Genomic DNA, 20,404 nt, shown 5'->3' with positions numbered 1-20,404 from the left:
GTGGGGCCGTTCCTGTGCGCAGCCCGGGGCTGGACTCGATGATCTCTATGGGTCCCTTCGGCGTGCTCCGACTCTACGGATGTATCTGCGCTTGTGCTCTCACTGAAATGGCCGGGCTCACTCCAGGCAGCTGAGCAGCCCGACCGCTGCCGCGTGTGGCGGAGCTGCGAGCATCCCGCCCGCCAACAAAGCGTCCCTCGGCCGCCATCGGCGGATCTCCTCGCGGCGCCCCTCCCGTCTTGCGCGCGCGCGGGCTGCCGGCGGCGGAGCGGAATGCGCGTGCGCAGCGTGCGGGCCCGGCGGGCGGGCGGAGCCGAACGGCGCCGAGCGGAGCCGAGCGGCGCCGAGCGGAGCCGAAGCGAGCCGAGCCGTGGGAGCATTGTGCGTGCGGGCAGGACGGAGGGACGGACGCCGCGAGCCGCGCCGAGCGCCGCATTCCCGCCGCTGAGGCCGCCGCCCTGCCCCTCCCCGCCCTCCCCAAAGCCCCAGCAGCATGTCGGGCCGGTCGGTGCGGGCCGAGACCCGGAGCCGGGCGAAGGATGATATCAAGCGGGTGATGGCGGCCATCGAGAAAGTGCGCAAATGGTGAGCGGGCCGCGCCGCGCCGGGACCTCCGCGCCGCTCCCCCTTCCCCTCTTCAGCGCCCCCGCGGGGGCCCGAGCCCGGCGGGCGGCCTTGGGGGGCGGGGAGCGGCGGCACCCAGAAGCCATTTCGCCGCTGCCCGTCACACGGAGGCGGCGGCGGCGTGTGAGGGCGAGAGGCGGCTCCATTGTGCGGCCGACCCCCGGCCCGGAGCCCCCCCAGCGCCCCGCAGTCCCGCTGCCCCCCGGAGCCCCTTAAGCGGGCCCTGCGGAGCGCGGCCTGCGCGGAGCGCTCTGTGTGGAGCTGCCCCTCGCGGGAGCGTCTTTCTTCTCCAGAAGCGTTCCGAATCCCGCTGTGAAACTCCAGCAGCCCGTTCTTAATTCCCACGTATTCCTTAACCTCGCAACTTTCCGAGGTGTGCGTTAACCCACCAACTTTATCAGGCTCGTGGAGCTTCGCGGGCGCTTCCCCACGTTCCGCCGTGCGGTCGCGAACCCCGAGCGGAGAGAGAATAACTGCAGCCTGGGTTTGTCGTGTTGTGTGCTGAAAGGCTGCACCCCTGGCGGAACGGAGCACTTCTGTTAGGCCGTCAGCCTGTTTGGGCATTTTCTCCTTTTGTCTTTTTTTTTCTTCTGCTCGTATTGTGGGAAACAACACGAGGTGTTGGAACAGTGCGGTCCCGCAGTTGTTGCCGTGTTTTCAGGTGGGATAAGGAGCAATGCCACAGTGAACCGTTCTCCACCGAGTTGGAGTCTTTGTGTCTTTTGTGCAGAGCTTTGAGTACGTTGAAATGTTTGAAACCCGCAGAAAGCCTCGTCTCTTTGGACCTGACAGAATAAGGAGTGTTTCTGTTACCGTCACAGCTGACACTTGGGTTTTGTTAAAAATAACAGAATTAGGAGCGTTTGCATTTTCTGGAGGCACAGATTTGTTGCTTCTTGAGCGCACGAATGGGCCAGTTGGCTGGAGCTGCACAAAGAACAGAACGTGTGCCTGATAATGCCGGGCACGGGATGGGGATTTCAGAGAATCCACCCGTTGTGTGTGGAGCCGAGCAGCACAGCAGTGCAGTTCAGTCATGTTCAGGAACTCTCTTCTACTCTGCCACTGTTTGTAAGTGCTGTTTGCTTACTGATGGGTCAGCTTTGAAGGGTTGCAGCGGTGTACGGCGATGAGACAGTGCTTCTGATCACGCAGCCACGTTGTTGGCTGTGTGGGACTGTACTATTTTGGCTGTAGGTATTTCATTCATGAGCGCAGCATACCTCCTTTGAGTCCTGCTTTGTGGATGTTGGAGAGGAGCAGAGGCAGGAGCTTGATCACTCAGTGGACAGTCTGGTTCTTTTTCCCTTGGGGAGGGCGCTCTGCCATCAAGTCAGTTGCTACAGCTTCACCTGTAAAACAAATCTTATGACATAAACAGATTTTGTACACTTTAACCCTCACCAGAGCCACCTCGCTTTAAGCATGAGTGTCTAAGCTTTGGGATTGCCTGGGCTGTGTAGGGTGAAGAGGAATTGTCTTGGCCCACAAATAAAAAAAATATATAATGTAGTTAACATATCTAAGTAGCAAAACTTCTTTTATTAAAACATAAAGAGGGCAGCAAAACCATGAAACGAGTAGGTTGGCCATATGTGCAGTTTGAAGGGTTGCTGTACAGAATCATGCGGTGTTTCTTCTGAGTATGGTCAGAAGCATTCATGTGGCTTTTTGTGTGTGCATCTCACAAGTATTTCCTTGAACCGTTTTTCCTACTTTTTAAGGCAGTCATGGTTTGATGGTGTATCTCATGATTCCCCCCCACCTGCAGTCAAGAACAGTGGGGAATTTAGCCAGAGAAATTCCGAGTTCTGTGGTTTAAATGTTTTGAGAAGACTGGGGCTGTGAAACTGAACTTTAGCGCTAGGAATTCCTGCATCTTGAGCGGAGCCACATAGGCAATTTCAAGTGTGCGTTTTCATTTGCTTAATGGGAGCAATTTGTTGCCATCCGCAGCTCTTCTGTGGAGATGCAGCCGCTGAAGATTAAAATACCTTGCATACAGCAGAGTTTTCTGGGACACGTGCACTTGGAGCGCTGCGTTCCAGTAGCAAACAGGAGCAGAGTCAGGTCGTGCATATTGTGAATGTTGAATGGCTCCAGTGCGTGTTGCCCTGCTTTATTGACGTGGGAAAGCGTGTGGCAACCTTGCTTTGCAGTGCTGCTGTGTGCTCTTGTTGCCACATCTCTGTATGGGCACGTGGGAAGTTGCTTTCTGTCAGTGCAGGCTCCATTCTTTGGAAAATATAGATTGTATTTTTAGACAGCGTGCCCTTTAATGCAGGTAGCCTGTCTTCATGTGTTGGTAGAGAGCCTGGTGCTTCTGGTGTTACTGCAACTTGGCTGAGAGTAGTAAACAGTGAAGTTGTTAGGATTTTATCTTGAGATTAATGCAGCCTTATCTCCTTTGTTTAATCCACTCCCGTGAATGAGCTTCTATTTTAGAAAACATCTAGCACGTGTCTTACAGAATACATGGCTGTGTTGCATTTCTGTGGCGGCAGTGCTAAATCTTCATAACTAAGGGAGTTTTTGAACTTTCTTTTTAACCATATTTATTTTTCTTTCAGTCTAGCTGGAAGAAAAACTGAGAATAAACGTAACAATGTGAGTTGTAAAAGGTACAGGATTATTTTTGTTTTAGAGGTTGGCAGGTATGTGTGGATTCTAAATAGTTCTCAACAAGAGAGGGGCAAAAAGTACTGTACCCTCAGCTGGCATAGGAAAGCAGTGGAAATGCTCTCACAAATGCTGGATTTATTAAGTGAAATTAAACACAGTTATTTGCCGAAAGAAATGTGATGGGTAGCGGGGAAGTACTAGAGTGCTGAACTTTGGATGCACATTTGTGCCACGGTTTGGCAGCTGGGAATAGGTATCCTGGTCAGGAGAATGCAGCAGGATGAGGAAGGCTGATTGTGTTGACTTGTCATCAACTTGCAGGATCTTTGCATTAGTCATTTGGCTGTTTTCTGCCTCTTTTATCAAAGCTTTACATAATGTCATGAGGAAGAGGTGAACTTGGACCACTGCTGAAATAGTAACAGAAAGAGCTATACACGTGTTGCAGAAAGAATCTGGTTGTAGGAGAGGCATGACTTTATAACAAAGCACTTTGTGTAGGAGATGATAAGTGGGGTAACCATAGACCATGAGATGATGTGACCTGGTAGCGTTGGTTGGGATGTAGCTAGCTAAAGCAGAACTTCTGGACTGTGGCTGTCTAGTTGCTGTCTCCATTCAGGCTTGCTAAAATATTTTTCAGTGGTATGTAATGCTCTGCAAAGGAGCTTCTGCAGATTGTCCTGCCCTTGCTTCCTTCTTAAAATAGATTTTCACTTCAAAAAGTAGTTAGTGTACAGAACTTCTTGATGTGATGTCTTTGGAGAGGAGTGCTGCTGCCGGGTTGTCCCGTTAGCCAGGCTGCAGTGGCCGCGTGGCTGCCTGCAGGGGCTGCGGTTTGCCTGGTGGCAGCTGAAGTAAAAATACCCGGTGTGTGTGAGGGAACTGTTCTGAAGTACCGTAGCAGTCCAAACACAGTTACCATGGATGAATTACAATATGAGTTTTCTGGCTCATGGTTATTTCTTTTTGAGCCAGAATATGCTCTCTGACTTCAGTGCAAGTTGGATGTATGTAAAAGGTAAACCGTGTTTCTCATGACTGCAAGGAAGGCTGCGTGCTACAACGTGGAGCTCAACAGAACTCTTAAAAACGTGCTGGCACGTACAAGTTGGAAACTGCTACTGCAGCATGCTTGGCTAAAGTTGGAGAGAAGGGGCCCCTGGCCGTTAGTGTTTGACCATTAGTGTGTGTCCACTCACACTACTTTACACTTTATTGTATTTGCAGCATGGGCAAGAAACACCCTGTGTATTTGGGGCTACTTCATGTTAGTCGCTGGATGAACATCAGCATAGAAATAGGCATGCTCTGAAAGCAGGCCTCCATTTCAAAAACATCTTTATTTGTGCATCTGACAGCACTTTGTGTGTATAATAATGGCATTTTCTTTCCCACCCCCCTTTCTCCTTTGCTTGATCCCACAGGGAGGTCATAATTCTGTGATTTTCACCAAACTCTGTTGCAATGCAAGTGAGTGTGATGTGATAAATTCAGCATTATGACGTCACTTCATGATCATCAACAGAAGATGGGGTATGTGGGAGCAAATCCTTGTGTAAATACAAAGCACTGTGATAAATGGTTGTCACGGTAAAAAGCCAAACAAGTGTGAAAGCCTTTTCTTGAATGATGATATACTGGCAGCAAAGGCTTTCTGTTTCTGTGCCATCAAATGTTTGTAGCGCTCATCGCTGCTGCAAAAGCTGCCTTGACACTTTATGTATGAGTGTAATATACACTGCCATGTTTGCTCACCATATTACTTTTATACATGGCATTTATACTCAATTTTGGAGCTTTAGTGTTAATAAACAAAATATAAATACATTTAAGTGTCTTGGGCTATTTGAAATGGGAAAATGAGTGTATAATTATATAGCTTCTAGGTATTTATATGCCTTGGGCATAACACTAAATAAGTGTTGATATTAATGCTTACCCTACGTATCCTTGGCTGTCCTTAAAATGCTTTGCAGATATGGTTCAGAATTTAAAAATGCTTTAACAGGATTTCAGATACACATATGGGTTTTGTTTCCATTGCATAATCTAGTTTCTGTATTGACTGTAAAATGTTTAAGATACTTTTCAGTGTGGAAGATTAAAGCAAAGAAAATTGTAGTACGTATTTCAAGTTACACCATTTCCATTGGGTTTGTGCTTGAGTCATTCGTGGACAAACAGAAGTTGTTAAACCAGGGAAAAAAATGTATATATATATATTTTATATATATATAATGAAACTGTGGAGTTTGTTGGGTAGATGTAGACAAGTGAAATTGAGAATTCTAGCCTGGTTAGCTGTCAGCCTGATGGTGGGCTTTCATCTTTTCCAGTCCACTGCTCAACGTGTGGATCAATCTCTGTAACAGAGTACGGTGCCATAGAAATTCCAATCCAGTGATTGCCTACCAAAGGTGAAATAGCATCAGCAGGTGCAGTTCTGGGCAGTATTTCAGGATAAATGGATTCAGCAGCAGATGGGTGTTGCAGACAGGAAGCCATGTGCAGAAGCTACTTGGGCTTTCCCAGCAGAAAGGGGACAGGAGCTCACAAATTCCACGGTTCCACTCCAGCAATTGGTCTGTGAGAATATATTTAGTGGTTTGGGCAGCTCTTAGCAAACTTCAGTGTTTGTAGGCAGCGTAAATAAACTGTCAGCTCTAAAGAAATAAAAAGCAGCGTCCCTGCTCAGCAGTGGTGACTTAATACCAAAGATAAAAGCTAAGGGTTCAGAGTAGGACTGGTTGGGGGGGGGGGGGAGGGGAGGAGTTTGTGATTTTTGTGTTGATTCTTCATGTAAATACTGTAAGTACTACAGCTAATAACCTCAGCTCTGTGTTCGCAATACATGTCTTAAATTCTGGAGTTGATGCTGTTGATCTTAAATGTCTGAAAGTCATTACATTTATTTGTTAACAGACCTGTGTTTGTGCTGCCATCTTTTTCTCTATTAGTACTTTCCTGGTCTTAAACTGACAATGCTGCAAATGCTTACATGTGTAAAATATTTGAATAACAGCAGTTTGTTGTCTGGTCTTCTTTTTAACCGTGTTTGCAGGATAGGGATGTTGGTGTACTTCCATCACAGAATATCCCTATTCCCATTGTTGTCTGAAGTACTTTGTATTGAAATCAGGAAAAAAAAAATTAAATCCCTGTAGCTGAAGGTTATCAGAACTTACAGTGGTATTTAGAAGCTCAGAAGAATTAAAATGTCAGGGCTAACTTAAATACTAGAAGGAAAAGTTACTAATATAGGTTTCCTCCTGTGTTCTACAGTCTGTCCAGTGAAGATGCTGTGTGAGGCTGCTTTGAGATGCTAACAGGTATCTTGAACTTTTGGTTTTCCAGTGCAGCATCTCTAAGTAATATTTTGCAGTAGGAACAGGCTAGAATCTTGACCTAAAAAACCAGAAATATTTGTTCACCCAAAATATTTACTCACCCTACACCCAAACCAAAAGCCCAGATGGTTTTATTTCCATGATTTCAAAGGTTTTCCAAACTAGAAATGAGTTCAGTTTGACTTGTGTTCTTAAGAGATGTATATCATGACCATGTCTTAAGTATGCTCTCATTACTGACGTGCTCTCATCTCCACTGTCATTTTCATCCCCCCAAGCAGTAGAGCTCCAGATTAGTATAATTGTTTCTTGACATACTTCAGCCGTCTAGCGTACAGAAATGGATGTATCTAAACACACAGAGGAAAAGCTGCTCTAGGAAGAACAGTGGGAAAGAAATGGATCTGAAATAGTTCAGTGCTTTGATTAAAATACCTTGTGGACAGATCCAAAATGTATCGAATTGCCACTTACAGCTTCTCTTTTCTTAAACAGGGAAGTGTCTCCTCTAGAGGGAAAACAAACAAGATTGGCTTTCATAGCTAAAACAAATAGTAAGGAGGATGTTTGTGGCATTTGTACAGAGTGGCTGCTTTAGGTGCCCTTTCTAAAGATGGAGATATCACATATGTATTTGGAGTCACATCCAGCTTCTCCCATCCTGCAAAGTACTTTATTATTTTAATCCATGCCTTCCAAAATTCCACAGCTAATTTAAATGTGTTTTTAAAAATGAAATAAAAATGCTTGAGATCTCATGCCAAATTAATTTCAAATGTTCCTGAATATTGAAGGGAATTAGAATGTTGTTAACTTCTAATCGATCCAGTTGCACAGCTCTGTTGCAAACCCAGGAACCAGCAGTGGTGATCTGTGACCTGAAAACTGATCACAGAAATGTGATGAAATTTCTCTGGCATTCTGAACCTTCCTTTAGTGCAATCTCATGCAAAGACCTCAAGGAATTTCCTCCCGTAACGAAGCGCTCAGCATCCATTCCATCTCTGCGCTCTGTGTCTGTGTGACCCCCTAATGTAGTGACACCCCCCGGCCACATTTCCTTTGCAGTTTGTCAGTGTTATGACTTCATGGCTGGCTGGCAGGGGTCTGCAGAGTGCTGTAGGTTATGCATGTCCCCCTGATAGTGCTCTCAGCCTTTCGTATCCGAGCGAGCCAGGCTTTCCTGAGTCTGAATTCTGCATCACAGCACACAGCGGTACCAGCAGGGCTGTCGGTTCTAAGGCCAGGGTTTCAGAGTTGTCTGACAGGAGTTTTGAGCGATTGTTAAACTGCTAGCAGCGCATTTCTACCCAGAAAGAAACCTCAAATGATCAAAATGCATTTATTTTTTTAATACCATTAAACAGCTTCATGACAATCAGAACACACTGATCTGTCTAAAACCTCTTCTGCTCTCTGGAACCTTAAGTGAAAATTCTAAGTGTTAAATCTGCATTTTCATTAGCTGTTCTTCTTAGCTGTATCATTAATCCCGATGTTATTACTGCTACTGCAGTTACTCACCCAGTCAAGTAACAGCCCTCAGAAATCCGGAGGTTAGCAGTGCTCGAACAAATGTTTGAAATGCAGAGAACAATTTGCAAAATGCAGTTCTAAAGACGATGTAATAGAGATCATCCTACTTACTAGCCTATTTAAATCCTTGACAACTTACAATAGTAGATCGCTTCGTTTTGAATACAGATTTTAACTTCTCCTGCATTGTAATTTTATAGGGAGAAGAAGTGGGTGACAGTTGGCGACACGTCCCTACGGATTTACAAATGGGTACCAGTAACAGAGCCCAAGGTCGATGATGTAAGTATCCTGCAGATGGTTTGCATTTTTCAAGGTGTAGAGACTCCTGCTTAGAGAAAGCTGAACAAAAGATGCTGTCTGTTCTTTGAGCGTTTAAGCCAGGTCTGGTGTGGATCTCCCAAGCCTTTCCTTGGAAGAGCTCTAGAGACAAAGTTGATCTCTGCAGAAAGTGATACTGATGGTTCATTAGGTGGCGAGTGTTCAGAGTCAATTTGTATCAGTTCTCAGATAACTGTTACATAGTTGGATTGAAACTGATTTTGGAACATTCTTCAGCATAATGATTGATGGGGGTGGGAATAAAAGCAAGACATCAGTTACATTGTCCCACTTTCCCCTTGATACTTGAAGGGAAAGGAGGCTCTTTGCAGTGTATTGTCTGTACATTATTTTTGTTTTGCTAAAAAAAAGTAGGTGCAGAACATTGGAATAAGAGTAGGAAACCTCAGTGGAGCTGAGATCACTTGTATTAAGATAGCCAGCCCAAGCAGTACAGTGCGTGTGCTTCTAATGTAGTCTCTGTTTTTGATAAATGTTTGGTATATGCACCATGTTTATATTCTGGTGTGCATTGTTCATTTGCCATAATATAGTCGTGTGGCATAAGGTTAACAAATGTAAAAGTCAAAGTTGATTGTACTTAGAAATTGTTTTCAGTGCCAGTTTTACTCGTAACTTATAATTGAGGTACTGTTGTAGTGGAAAAAATATGGTACCACAGTAAATTAAATGTACAGCAGGATATATGTATATCCAATGTTTGGGACTCTTTCCTTGGGATGTCCTGTAGCTTTACTTTATTTGAAGTATGAATTAAGACCTATTTGGGAGAAAACTACTATGAATGTATACAGCGATGGCTTCCAGATGAGGCAGCTTTACAGCCTTGTCTCAAAACTGACTCAAAGTCCAACTTCAAGACATGTGGTTCATTAGCGTTGTTCAACTTGAGGTCATTTCTTTTGGTGCCTTTGGCTGTACCACAGGTTTACATAACGGTCGGAGCTGTGGTAAGCCTTCTGTCATCTTTCAAAGCTTGAACAGCATCTCTGCACAATGACCATTGTTGAATTGGGAAGCTTTTCTGGTTTCTTTACAGATATTTTTTCTATCTTTCTAGTTATTCCAGGGTGGAAGGGGGAGCTGTGTGCAGGGAGAGAGAAGGTTACTTAGGCTCATGGCTTCTGAAAACAATTTTCCTGCAGTTCAACTGTGCTTATTTGATGGGTACTATGGAACTTTGAAGTAGAATTTCTGTTGAGTTTATGAATTTTCAAAGTGACTGGTACCTAAAAGCAGAGTCACTGTTAGGAAGAGTTGGGTTATGTAGCAGTCTCTATATGCAGAGTTAAATTGTAGTTTTTAAGCTATAATCTTCAGCCCCCCCCCGCCATTCACATGTTGTTCTGAAGTCGCTTTGTCATTCTTCATACTGGAATTAAGCTCTGTCCTTCAACTAGTTTTGAAGGCTGTTACAGATGGTTCAACTTTTTTAAACAAACAACTCCCCAAACCTGCCTTTCAGCTTAAATCGCTCAGTAATTTCTCAGTACTTCTCCTGTGCCAAATGTGTCCTCTTACCTTCAGAAATGCTGGGAGAGATCTTCCACACTGAACTTCCATTTTGCAAGGATAAAGAAGTCTGTGCGGTTTCACCTTTATGTTATGTTTTAGGACCTAGATTATATTCTCTTTCATTTGCTCTCTCTGAATCAATAAAGCAATTAAGAAAGCCTAGTAGTCTGTGTGGTATAAAGGGAAAAATCTTTCCCAATCTCGCTTGCTGAATTTTTTCTTCAGTCTTAGACTCTGTTTGATTTTATTTCCTTCCCTTGTTGGAGGATGTTGTCTTAACCAAATGCATAGGTTGGTGAGTGGTCTTCCTAGAGTTAGGCTTTTAATTGTCTTCTTAGCAGGCTCGCAGTATCCCCCAAAAGCAGTGCAGCTGGCTCTTTCTCCTGTGAGACTGATTACGTCACCTCTTAATTGAAAATGCTGCATCCCTTAGCAGACGCAGATTTTCCACATGATGAATGCCAATGTCTCTTCCTTTGTTTTAATGCTTGTAGTTCATTCTGTTGTTTGGTCATGAGCCTGTTGTGACCTATTGTTCAGGTAGGACTATATTGCATATGCTCTCTGTTTTAGGCCAGTCTGATTTTTCTTAATCCACTGTTGAATTTTAATGAAGAAACAGCATTAGATATAGAGAAGGAGAAGGGTTCTGCAGCACAGGTCTTTGAGAAAGGTAAAAAGCCTCCTCTTCAGTGCTGAAATTCTACATCTGTTATCATTCCTGTTATGAACACATTCCTGCTATCTGGGTGTGTTCTAAGGCCTCCTAATCTGAAGGGGGGCATGCACTGACTTTTGATAGCAGTGTGCTAATGTGTGTAGCCTATATAGTAAGCAGAGTTAAGCAGTCAGAAATCAGGTAGCTTGTGAATGTTCAGCCCTGCCCCTCATCAGTGTTCTTCATTTTACCAGTGTGGCGGAGATTGTTTTGACCTTGCTTCTATAGTTGGTTTCAGAGTTACCCACTGGCATCTCCCTAGTTCTTTAAATGGGTTTCAGCAAGCCATTCAATCATTGTGCCTCTGATTCTCATCTGACAGGAGGAGGGGTGCTATTGAAAACTGTTGTACTTTTTATTTTTGTTTACAAAAATAGTGCAGTGGTTTAGAGATTAAAAGGGAAAAAAAATAAAAAGACTGCTGCTGGAATGTCTGGATACAAACCTCTGTCCTCTGGTGTTTTGTGTCATGAAGAGTACAATTAAAGGAACCAGCCCTGTGATTACTAGGACTGATGCATTATTGATATCATCAGTGCTTATCTCCTTGGTTTGTTTCTCCTTTGAAGTGAGATGCTTACAGAAGTAATGAGTGGGAAGGGCTTCATACTTGAACTTTTTTTGGACTTCTCTTGTTGTCGTTATTCTGTTCTTGTTGTTTTTTTTTTTTTTTTGTATTTTGTTTTCTTCATGGTGACTTTGTTGTTTGTTTGTGGTACCTTTTGTTTTTCAGAAAAATAAGAATAAGAAAAAAGGCAAAGATGAAAAATGTGGCTCTGAAGTGACCACTCCAGAGAACAGCTCCTCTCCAGGGATGATGGACATGCATGGTGAGTGGGAGAAGGTCAGCACAAATTACCCTATTACACTGCTGTGGAAGTGTAAGCTAATGGTGTCAAATCCTCCATTGCTCAGTTTGGATCAAAGTGAGAATGGTATCAGATGTTTGCTCACTACTTTGGATTTCTGTTCTGTGGATGTACCAACAGTTGTTTAAATGCTTTTTTTGGGGTCTTTGTACATGGAGGAAAATATTGTTAATGGAGCTATATGTGAAAATAAACATGTCAATATCTACTATCCAAATGTTATGCTCTTACTTACGTTAAGTGACTGTCAAGCTTGTTGCTTGCGGAACCAGAAGACCCCCAAAGCCTCAGTGGCACCTACCACTGTTTGTAGAGGTTTTGTACTTGTTTAAAGGGAAGAAGCGAGTCTGAGCAGAAGAATCAGTGAGAGTCATGGGAGCAAGCAGTGCTTCTCCTGCATCTTCCTTCTGCCTTGACTTGATGAAATTAAGAAAATGTTTTTCCTTCCCAGTCAGACAGTATTAAATCAGTTTAAAAAACAAACAAACAAAAAACCTGAAACTTGTTGAGTGTTAGTGTGATATTTATTACAAAGGAGCATGCACAGCTCTGTTTTAATTTTTTACTTTCTAGGTGTTTGGATAGCAATTATGGTTGAGAATGCAGCACAATTTGAGCTGATAAGAGAGGATCGTGTTTTGGTGGGATGTAATTTTGTCTCTTCAGCTCTATTTGCATTTTTATTGCTACTTGATTTGCTTTTGCAGTGTTTGCAGTGAGTGTGGTCTTGTGATTAAAGGACCAAATATGTTGTTCACAGACTGTATTAATTTTTCATCCATGTTGCAAACTTCTAATTTAATAATTTAATATTCTTAAGCCTTTTACCCACATCGATGAAGTGAATATAATACTTGTTTCATATCATTTTATATTGTGTTTTTAACCCATATTGTACAATTTCACTGTAAGCTTAATCTTATCTTCAAGCTGTTCTGGCAAGAGATGGTCCATCACTGGCTATGTGTTTCTGAAGTCCTTTGGACGTAATGATTGTACAGATGCAGAGGGAGATGGATCACCTTACATGCTAGTAATTTAATTAATATTTTGCTGGGTTACTTCTCTTTGGGGATCGGGGCTTCTGTCTCAGTTCCCCAAGTTAGACTGGTTTAAAGATAAAGCAAGCTTCACTGCTATCCTTAAAGTATTAGCTGAGATGTTTAAACCGCTGTCATTGGTTTTCACAAAAAGAAGGCACAAACTTTTCCTGATCTGTGTTGCAAAAAGTTTTTATTGTCAAGCTTCTTGAGTCCAGAGAGTATTCTGAGGAATTATCCCTAAGATGCTGTCGCTTGTAGGACTGGCTGCTACATTGTGCTTTGGTAGCACTGTGGGCTTTTTGACCTTGGGGACACACTTCTAAAACCACCTGCTCATCAGAGCATTGTAGTAATACAAAGGAAATCTGTAGCACGAATATTTAATTCTCCCTTTGTTAGCTGATCTATAAAATGAGGTGGCTTCAGTTAATCTGTTTTACTCACATTATAAAGTTCTGGGTTCATTAAAAGAGATTGAAGTAAATATTCTCAGTTTTATTGTATAATATTATTTACAGCATTTAGAAAACTCATGTAATTACAGCATGTGCTGCAAGAGCAGAAGTTGTGATGGCATGGAGTAAGCCTGGTGTTATTGTAAATGCTGCTATACTTGGTTTCCAACAAGCTAGGTTATGTCCTACATTATCAGGATATTGTGGGAAAAACAAATTAAAAAGGAGCAATTTTGTTGTGTTTTTTATTCAGATCTTGTCAAATTGGACTTTCCTGTTTAAATCTCTTTTGTTAACAGATGACAATAGCAACCAGAGTTCAATAGCTGATGCTTCTCCAATAAAACAAGAAAACAGTAGCAATTCAAGTCCAGCACCGGAACAGAATTTGGCAACACAAGCAGATGGCACTGAAGTAAAGTCTGATGAAACTCAGTCAGAAGCAAAGGAGCAACCTGGTTCAGAAGGTAAGCTGAAAGACCATCCTTAAAGCCAGCAAGAACTGTTACCCTTTAGTGTGGTATCCTTTATTTGCTTGTCCGTTTTAAGGACTGAGTAATAACCGTTTGAAACAAGTGTTTCTGAACTCTCAGCATCTGCATAAAAATGAGCCATAATCCCTCACTTACCAGTCATTCTCCCATACAACAGGAAAGGCCAGATTGGCACTCAAGTCCAAGTCCTTTTTGGAGAGGAAATGAACAAAGTAGTTTGTTGTTGTCATAATCTAAGTCTTGAAAGAAGAATTAATTTAAAATAGTCTTTTAAAAAGCAACTGTTGCCATTTAATCACACAAACACTAGAAAGAGTTGCTTTTATAGGTGTAGAAATGTTCATTACTCAGTGTGAAAGTAAAATGGAGATGAGATATTTTAAATTGTATTTAATTTTTAATTGTTTAAACGAAAATGGAAGCCTTCCCTTTTTCCTTAGCATTGCTAGATTCAAAATTTAGTTCTGAATTCTGTCCTTGTTTTCTAAAAGCTACAGCTGGACGCAGATGAAAACTGTGGATTAAGTGATTGTTGTGAACCTCACGCTTTAAGTGGTATCTGGGTAATTGAAACGTGTTCTGTGTTTATAATGTGTAAGATAAGTGTCTTTATCCCATTGCAAAAGGAAAAATACGTCCTTAACGCCATTCTAATTATTTGGTTGCAGAATCTTCCCACAGCAAAGCAATTAAATTATGCCTTCCTGATTAAGTTCTTAGCTTGGTAGATCCACAAACCAATTTAAATTTACAGCTTGGAACTGGAATGATTATGTTGAAGTTGTCATCATTAATGGGGGTTAAATTTTGACAACTGAATCATCACCAAACACGAATAAATAAGAATCCTTCGAAGAATATTTCAACAAGAACGTTCGTGATATAGTAAAGTGTGAAGGTTTATTCCTAGGTCTGATACTGAATTTCTTTGTGTGAAGATGTTACGTAGCATACATGCTCCCCTGACTAAACTTAGATTCAGAGAAAATCATACTAAGTTCTCTGGATTAGTTCCCAAGTCCATTACTGTAAAACAAAAGGGAGAAGTCATGACCAAAAAAAACCCCACCACCCCTTGCTGGTGTAGCTGCACAGTTTGGGATCCACTGATGATCACAATTGATCCTTTTTCTGAGGTTCTTTTTACTTCTGGTTCAAAGTAATTTTCCTTGCACTCACTCAAGTCTTTGCGAAGTTTGAACTTGTTTGCTAATAGCATTGACTTAGCTCTGTGTTACAGGGTGTGTGAGAGTTTAGCTCCCTCTAGGGACTGACTCCAGCAATCGTATACTGCTGGTCACATGAAGGCGAAGGCCTTGTAAAGTGGCAGTAGAGAGTGGGTTTGATTGTGGAGTAATTAATTCATTATCTTTATGTTGTTATATATATTGTTGTTAATGGCTACATGTGAGTGGAATTTTCATCTCCTGCTGAATGCTTTTGTTTATAATAATTTCTTGACATTTCAGATACCTCTGATGAACAGAATTCACAGTCTTCAATGGAAAATTCCATGAATAGTTCAGAGAAAGCAGAAATTCAGTCCTCTGGAGAAAACGATTTACTTACAGAGGCATCAAAAAACTCTCAGGTAACCTTAAGCACAAAAGCACAATTACTTAGGATTTGAGAAAGAGCATTTTTACCAAAAAGCAAATGGAAGGAAGCCTGTTGTATATTTAGGCTCATTTCCTAATGCAGTGGCAATAAAGTAGCCACAGAGTATTAGATGTATTTATACCTGGTTGGTGTGGTTAATTTGATTGCCTTCTTGCATTTCAGATAATTTGATGAGCAATACTACAATTGGTCTGGTTTACTTTTCATGTTCCTGTACCAGGCTGTGTTAGTTTTATATGGAAATACTAAAATTTAGCCTTAACAAATGGTCTGGGCCTAACCAATTGAAAAGACCCCTTTGAGGACAGTTCTGATGTAAAATATTTTCTACCAAAGAGAACTCATACAGCAGTTAGGAAAAATGAGGTTTTTTTAGATTCTCTAGGCAAGGTGTTCTCACATTGACTGAAAAAAATCCAGGTAAGTGGAAGAAGGAAATTACTGCAATTGTCCCTTTTACACTGGGACTCTCAGACAGAGCACTGTTCATACCATTGGTTTTCCTTGTGGGTGGCTGGTTGATTTCAGTGCCTTCTTTGGTCTTTCCAAACATTTCATGTTCTGTCCTGTAGAGGTTGCTTTGGCTACGGCAGGAACAAATTAATGTGCACGTGGTGTGTGTTATGCTCAGGTGTGGAGTTGAGGGAAGTCTGAGTATAACTGTGCATCAAGGCTGTTGCCTGGAACATTCCCTGAGGCATCTAGCCCGGAGCTAGAAATTTGTCCTTTTGAGTAGAGGATACAAGTGTGAAGAAGCTGAAGTAAGGTGTAAGTAGAGGAATGAGTTTTGGAAGCAAATTGACTTGGTCACATCATTCTTGTGTCCAGGGATGCTTTTTTATTTCACAAGTGACACACCGAGGAATTATTTCTTGCTTCTTGTATGATGTTTATAGCACCTGAAATTCAATGCAATGATAACATGATTGTTTTTCTTTCCCCCCTGCCATTAAGGACTCTGAAGGAGTGCCACCTTCTAAAAAGATGAAAGTAGAGGCTTCCCAACAAAACGTTGAAGAGATTTAGACTATAGATTTTTCTGGTCAGTTTTTATGTAAGGTACATCAGTGGGCTTAATTCTAGAACAACCTTACTTAAGCATCTTCTCTTGGATGAGGACAGAACTCCTAACTTTTCAAGTTACCAAGCAAAAATCCAAGAAAGCCTAACAAAGGTTTAACTTCTCAGACACTGAAAACTTTTTTCCTGTGAAACAAACATTGAGAACTTTTAAGTTACTGTCTCTGAAATGGTTGGAGTAAACAACTCAGGAGGGGTCTACGCACTGTTTCTAAAGTCAAAATTACGATTATGTTGCTGCTGTATTATTTTTTTTTGTTTGTTTTTCATTTCTCTATTTAACATTGTAAGATATTTAAGGATGGTACAGGTCAGGTATTAGCTTTCATGTGAAGTTCATTGTTCTGGCGCGATGTCTGCTTTTGTTTTGTGCCTTGTGTTCTGAAAACAGTGCTAACTTTTAACTTTTAAAAGTTGTTTTGCAACTGTCTCCTTTGCAAAGTGACCTATGTTTGTATAATGCCATGTAGAAAGGCTTTTTGGTTTGATTTTTGTTTGTTCTTTTTTTGTTTGTTTGTTTGTTTTTTTGGAGGGTTGGGGAGGGGTTGTTTTATTTTATTTTTAATTCTTAAATCCCTGGTGCTTAAATTTTAACAAATACCGATCAGGAAGCCATTTTCACTCTTGGAGTCCAAGGAGAGAAAAGAGCTTGATATGTTATTTTAGCAGCTATAGTGGAGATCTTTTATTGAATGCATGGCATTCGCAACTGTAAATTTGGTCTTCTAAATACTTCATCAGAAGTTAACATGATCTGTTTACCATTTATAGTCCAGATCTGAATATATAATGTAACGCAACAGTTAAAATACTTAGGTATTAGGTCCAGATCTCTGTACTGGGTACACCTTGCTTTACAGAAGAGTTCCACTATGTATATAAATAGGATCAAAGGGATTGATGCACAATGAATTTATTTTCAATTGGACTGTTTTGATATGAGATTTTCACTGAACTGGATTTCATTGTATATTTCTGTATGTTTACTTCTGTGTTCCAAGTTAATACTGGTTTTGGGATTTTTCTTTTTCCTTTCAGCAAGTCTTGTAAATAAGCCTTGTTGTTTCTGTTGTCTCTGCATCATTGATAGAAATGTTCCTTCTTTTGCAATTACGTCACAGTGTGCTTATGCTGAACTTAATTGAAAAGCACTAAGCGTGTGCAACTCCCTTCGAATCAGTGGTGTTTAGAAGTGCAGAACCATCTGCAAAAGTGTCGTCTTTGGGGCCTGATCTTTCAGGTTGAGTGCCCAGTTAGAACTGCTCGGTGTCAGTGGGAACCACTTACTTCTCACTTAATTCTCTTTACACACACACGTGCATGTACATGTGCGCACAAGTGTATTGCTGGATCAGGCCCTTAGTCTGTCTTCACTCTGTGTGTGAGAGGTGGAGCTTGTAATTTAAACTATGATCTCACAGCTATGAAAATGGTTGCATATAGTTTGTAAGCTAAGAACTGTAAATACTTTTTTAAAGAAGAAAAAAAAAAAGGAATAATAATCGCTTCCAGTTGATACATTTTCATAATTAGCTCTTCATCAAGCTTATTTATTTCTGAATTCTCCAATAGTGAAAATGGCTTGCACTTAGACTACTGGATTGCGTCCGCAATTACCACTTTATTATGAAAAACAATGGGGAACTTGGGGGAGGGAGTGGAGGGAGGGCAGCTGGGGGAGCCAGTACTGGCATTCCATAGGATGTTTGTAGGATTCAACTCCAAACAACACACGACACTCAATTTCACAGCTTTTCCTTTGTGCTGAAATAAACTTTTTGGATTTTAACCGAATAAAATTTGATTGCAAAACCGTCTGTGAAAGAAGCGTGCTCCCTAATCAGTCTGTGGGATTTCTGGTCTGATCACGAAGTCCATTTAATGTTCTGAAAATAAGGAAATGAGGAGCCAGAAATTATGTTTGCACAACATTATGCAATGAAATGGTAGAATTCTCTCGTGACTTGTATGTATGCCTAAAATGTGGATAACTGGTCAATGCTGATTGATTTGTATGTATATGACATTCAGATTTAAGTGATATTTTGTGAGAAGTTCTATTGCTATATGAAATGGTCAAATTTAGAAAGATTCAAACTTTGGAAATATTTTTGCTTTACCGTTGGTTTATGGTTGTTTTTTTTTGTATTATTATTATCCTTAATGCTAAAGCAAAACAAATCTGATGCCACCTTTGACAAGCAGTTGTTTTTACTAATCCCTTTCTCCAGGTGCATCGCAGCAAGTTTTTAATTCTAATTTTGTAGAGGTTTCCAAGGGAATAAATAGCTTTTTCGTTTAGAAACTAATTCTTGTACTTTAGGAAGAAATAAAATATATAAATAGCACTAAAAATACCTCAAATTTTTCATTAGATAGAAGCATTTATTGGCATTATTGACATCGACAGGTTTAATTATAAGCTTCCTTTTCTCTCCTGTGGCTTCTGCTCGGAACTGCTCGTTGTTCTGAGGCTTACAAGACAAGGCATCATAATTCTATTCCTAGAGGCTTTATTTCTAAAATAGTAACGTTTCATTTACAGCTTACACGGAATACATTCAGAACGTTTATTTTTAACCAGAGATTCTAGCGACAACAGACAGCTGAACAAGCAGATAGCTTTGGGTTCCTTAGATCAGTTATTGTCATTCTCTAGGAGAAGAGACTTTGGCATTACCTGGTATGAAGAAATCCAAAATAGTGTATAAGACTGTTATTAGTCTTAGTGAAGTGCCTGATAACATTTATGGGCCAACGGATGTGATTAAACACATTTTAATGCCAGAAAGTACAGATGGGACCAAACCAGAACATCGCATTCAAACCAGTCTGAGGTTTGAAACCAGATCTAAATCCAGTTGTTGATTTTGTTTTTGTTTGGGTTTGTTGGTTTTTGTTTTTTGGTTTGGACCTGTCTCTACCAGAAACTTGTTTTATGAACTCACTGTAAAAGGTTTCATTGAAAGCATTGAGACGTGGAGCAGAAGGAGAGAGGTGATTTTCTTCAAGATGGCTGAAAGTTCTCATACAGCTGATGTTTCAGAGAGTGCAGATTTCAACAAGTGCTTCCTTGCTACAGTGCTGAATGTTGGAGCTTCAGTTACAAAACATGAATATATATATATATATATATATAAAACAAAAGAAACTAGAAGCAAGCAAGTAAATTAGCTGAGTTTGTAGGACGTGTGGGAAGGCCTTCCAAGTAAGTGATTTACTCAGCCAAACATTTTATAGCAGAACTATTCCTTGGAATTTTTATGCTTGGGAAAGTAGTTGTTAAACATTCCAAAAAAATTAAAAAAAAAAGAAAAAAAAAAAAAAAGAAAAGAAAGTGCTGGCACTTAGAAAACAACAAAAAAATCCACACGGCAGTATAAAATATTGGGTTTGGGTGGCTATCTTCATACAGAAACATGGTCATGTTTTGGGATGTTCTTTCTATCTAAGGGCCTGTTAGAAGGTGTAAAGAGTTTTGTTTCCTTCAGTACCTAATCGTTTTCCATCTTATGATTTGTGTGTGTGCGTGTTGTACAGCAGTATAATTTTTCACTTATTTATTCCATCGGTAGTTATGGTTTGTACAATGTACAATGGTTTCATTTCCAAAATAAAATAATAAAAAAACAAACAATCACAACACGGAATACTTTGTTGCTAATTTTTAAGCGAGAAAATTAACCCCAGCTTGATTTTTAAGTTAAAAATAAATGCCCGTTTTTACAGTCTTTGGAAACGCGCTCTATGGTGGTGTCTCATTTGGTAGCATGTGAAACGATTTGTTTGGTTTGAGCCAAGGTTGCCTTGGTGTGTTAGCAGGGTTGGGTAATGCAACAGCAACAAACGAATACGGGCAGTGAAATTACAGCAGCCCGCAGAAAAACTTGGTAATGTAAAGTTTAAGGTGCTCGCTGTTGGCTCAGTGCTCAGCTAATGTCTTGTGGGAACTGAAACTGGAGCAGAGGGCACAGTGTGAAAACGTGCTTCAGCTGGGAAGCATGCTGGAGTCTGATGCTGGCAAGGATAAAAATTCCTAAGAGTTTTGGAAGGATTCTTTGCATTCAGGCTGGATGTGAAGTGTCCTGCTTATTCTCAGCATTCTATGGGCTGTGTCCCGAAGGAGCCTGCAGCTG

The 20,404-nt window shown here is 41.1% G+C and overlaps 1 protein-coding gene across 1 annotated transcript; it reads left to right on the top strand.

Moving 5' to 3' along the window:
* The first annotated feature begins 291 nt into the window (after positions 1–291).
* Positions 292–19,918, top strand: BCL7A (BAF chromatin remodeling complex subunit BCL7A). The gene is made up of 6 exons (XM_072351332.1): positions 292–585; positions 8,333–8,414; positions 11,441–11,537; positions 13,374–13,541; positions 15,038–15,159; positions 16,143–19,918. The coding sequence occupies exons 1-6, from the start codon at positions 494–496 to the stop codon at positions 16,212–16,214; spliced, it is 633 nt and encodes a 210-aa protein (XP_072207433.1). The 5' UTR covers positions 292–493; the 3' UTR covers positions 16,215–19,918.
* Positions 19,919–20,404: the final 486 nt, after the last annotated feature.

Source organism: Excalfactoria chinensis, chromosome 16 (genome assembly GCF_039878825.1).
Source record: "Excalfactoria chinensis isolate bCotChi1 chromosome 16, bCotChi1.hap2, whole genome shotgun sequence".
NCBI classification, from domain to species: domain Eukaryota; kingdom Metazoa; phylum Chordata; class Aves; order Galliformes; family Phasianidae; genus Excalfactoria; species Excalfactoria chinensis.
This window is presented reverse-complemented; position numbering and strand designations above follow the sequence as displayed.

Excerpts from the sequence above, each read along its gene's own strand:
- BCL7A (XM_072351332.1), top strand. The coding sequence starts at position 494 with ATGTCGGGCCGGTCGGTGCGGGCCGAGACCCGGAGCCGGGCGAAGGAT. Across the intron at positions 8,415-11,440 it reads CAGAGCCCAAGGTCGATGAT|AAAAATAAGAATAAGAAAAA; the intron begins GTAAGTATCCTG and ends TTTGTTTTTCAG. Across the intron at positions 15,160-16,142 it reads AGGCATCAAAAAACTCTCAG|GACTCTGAAGGAGTGCCACC; the intron begins GTAACCTTAAGC and ends CCTGCCATTAAG.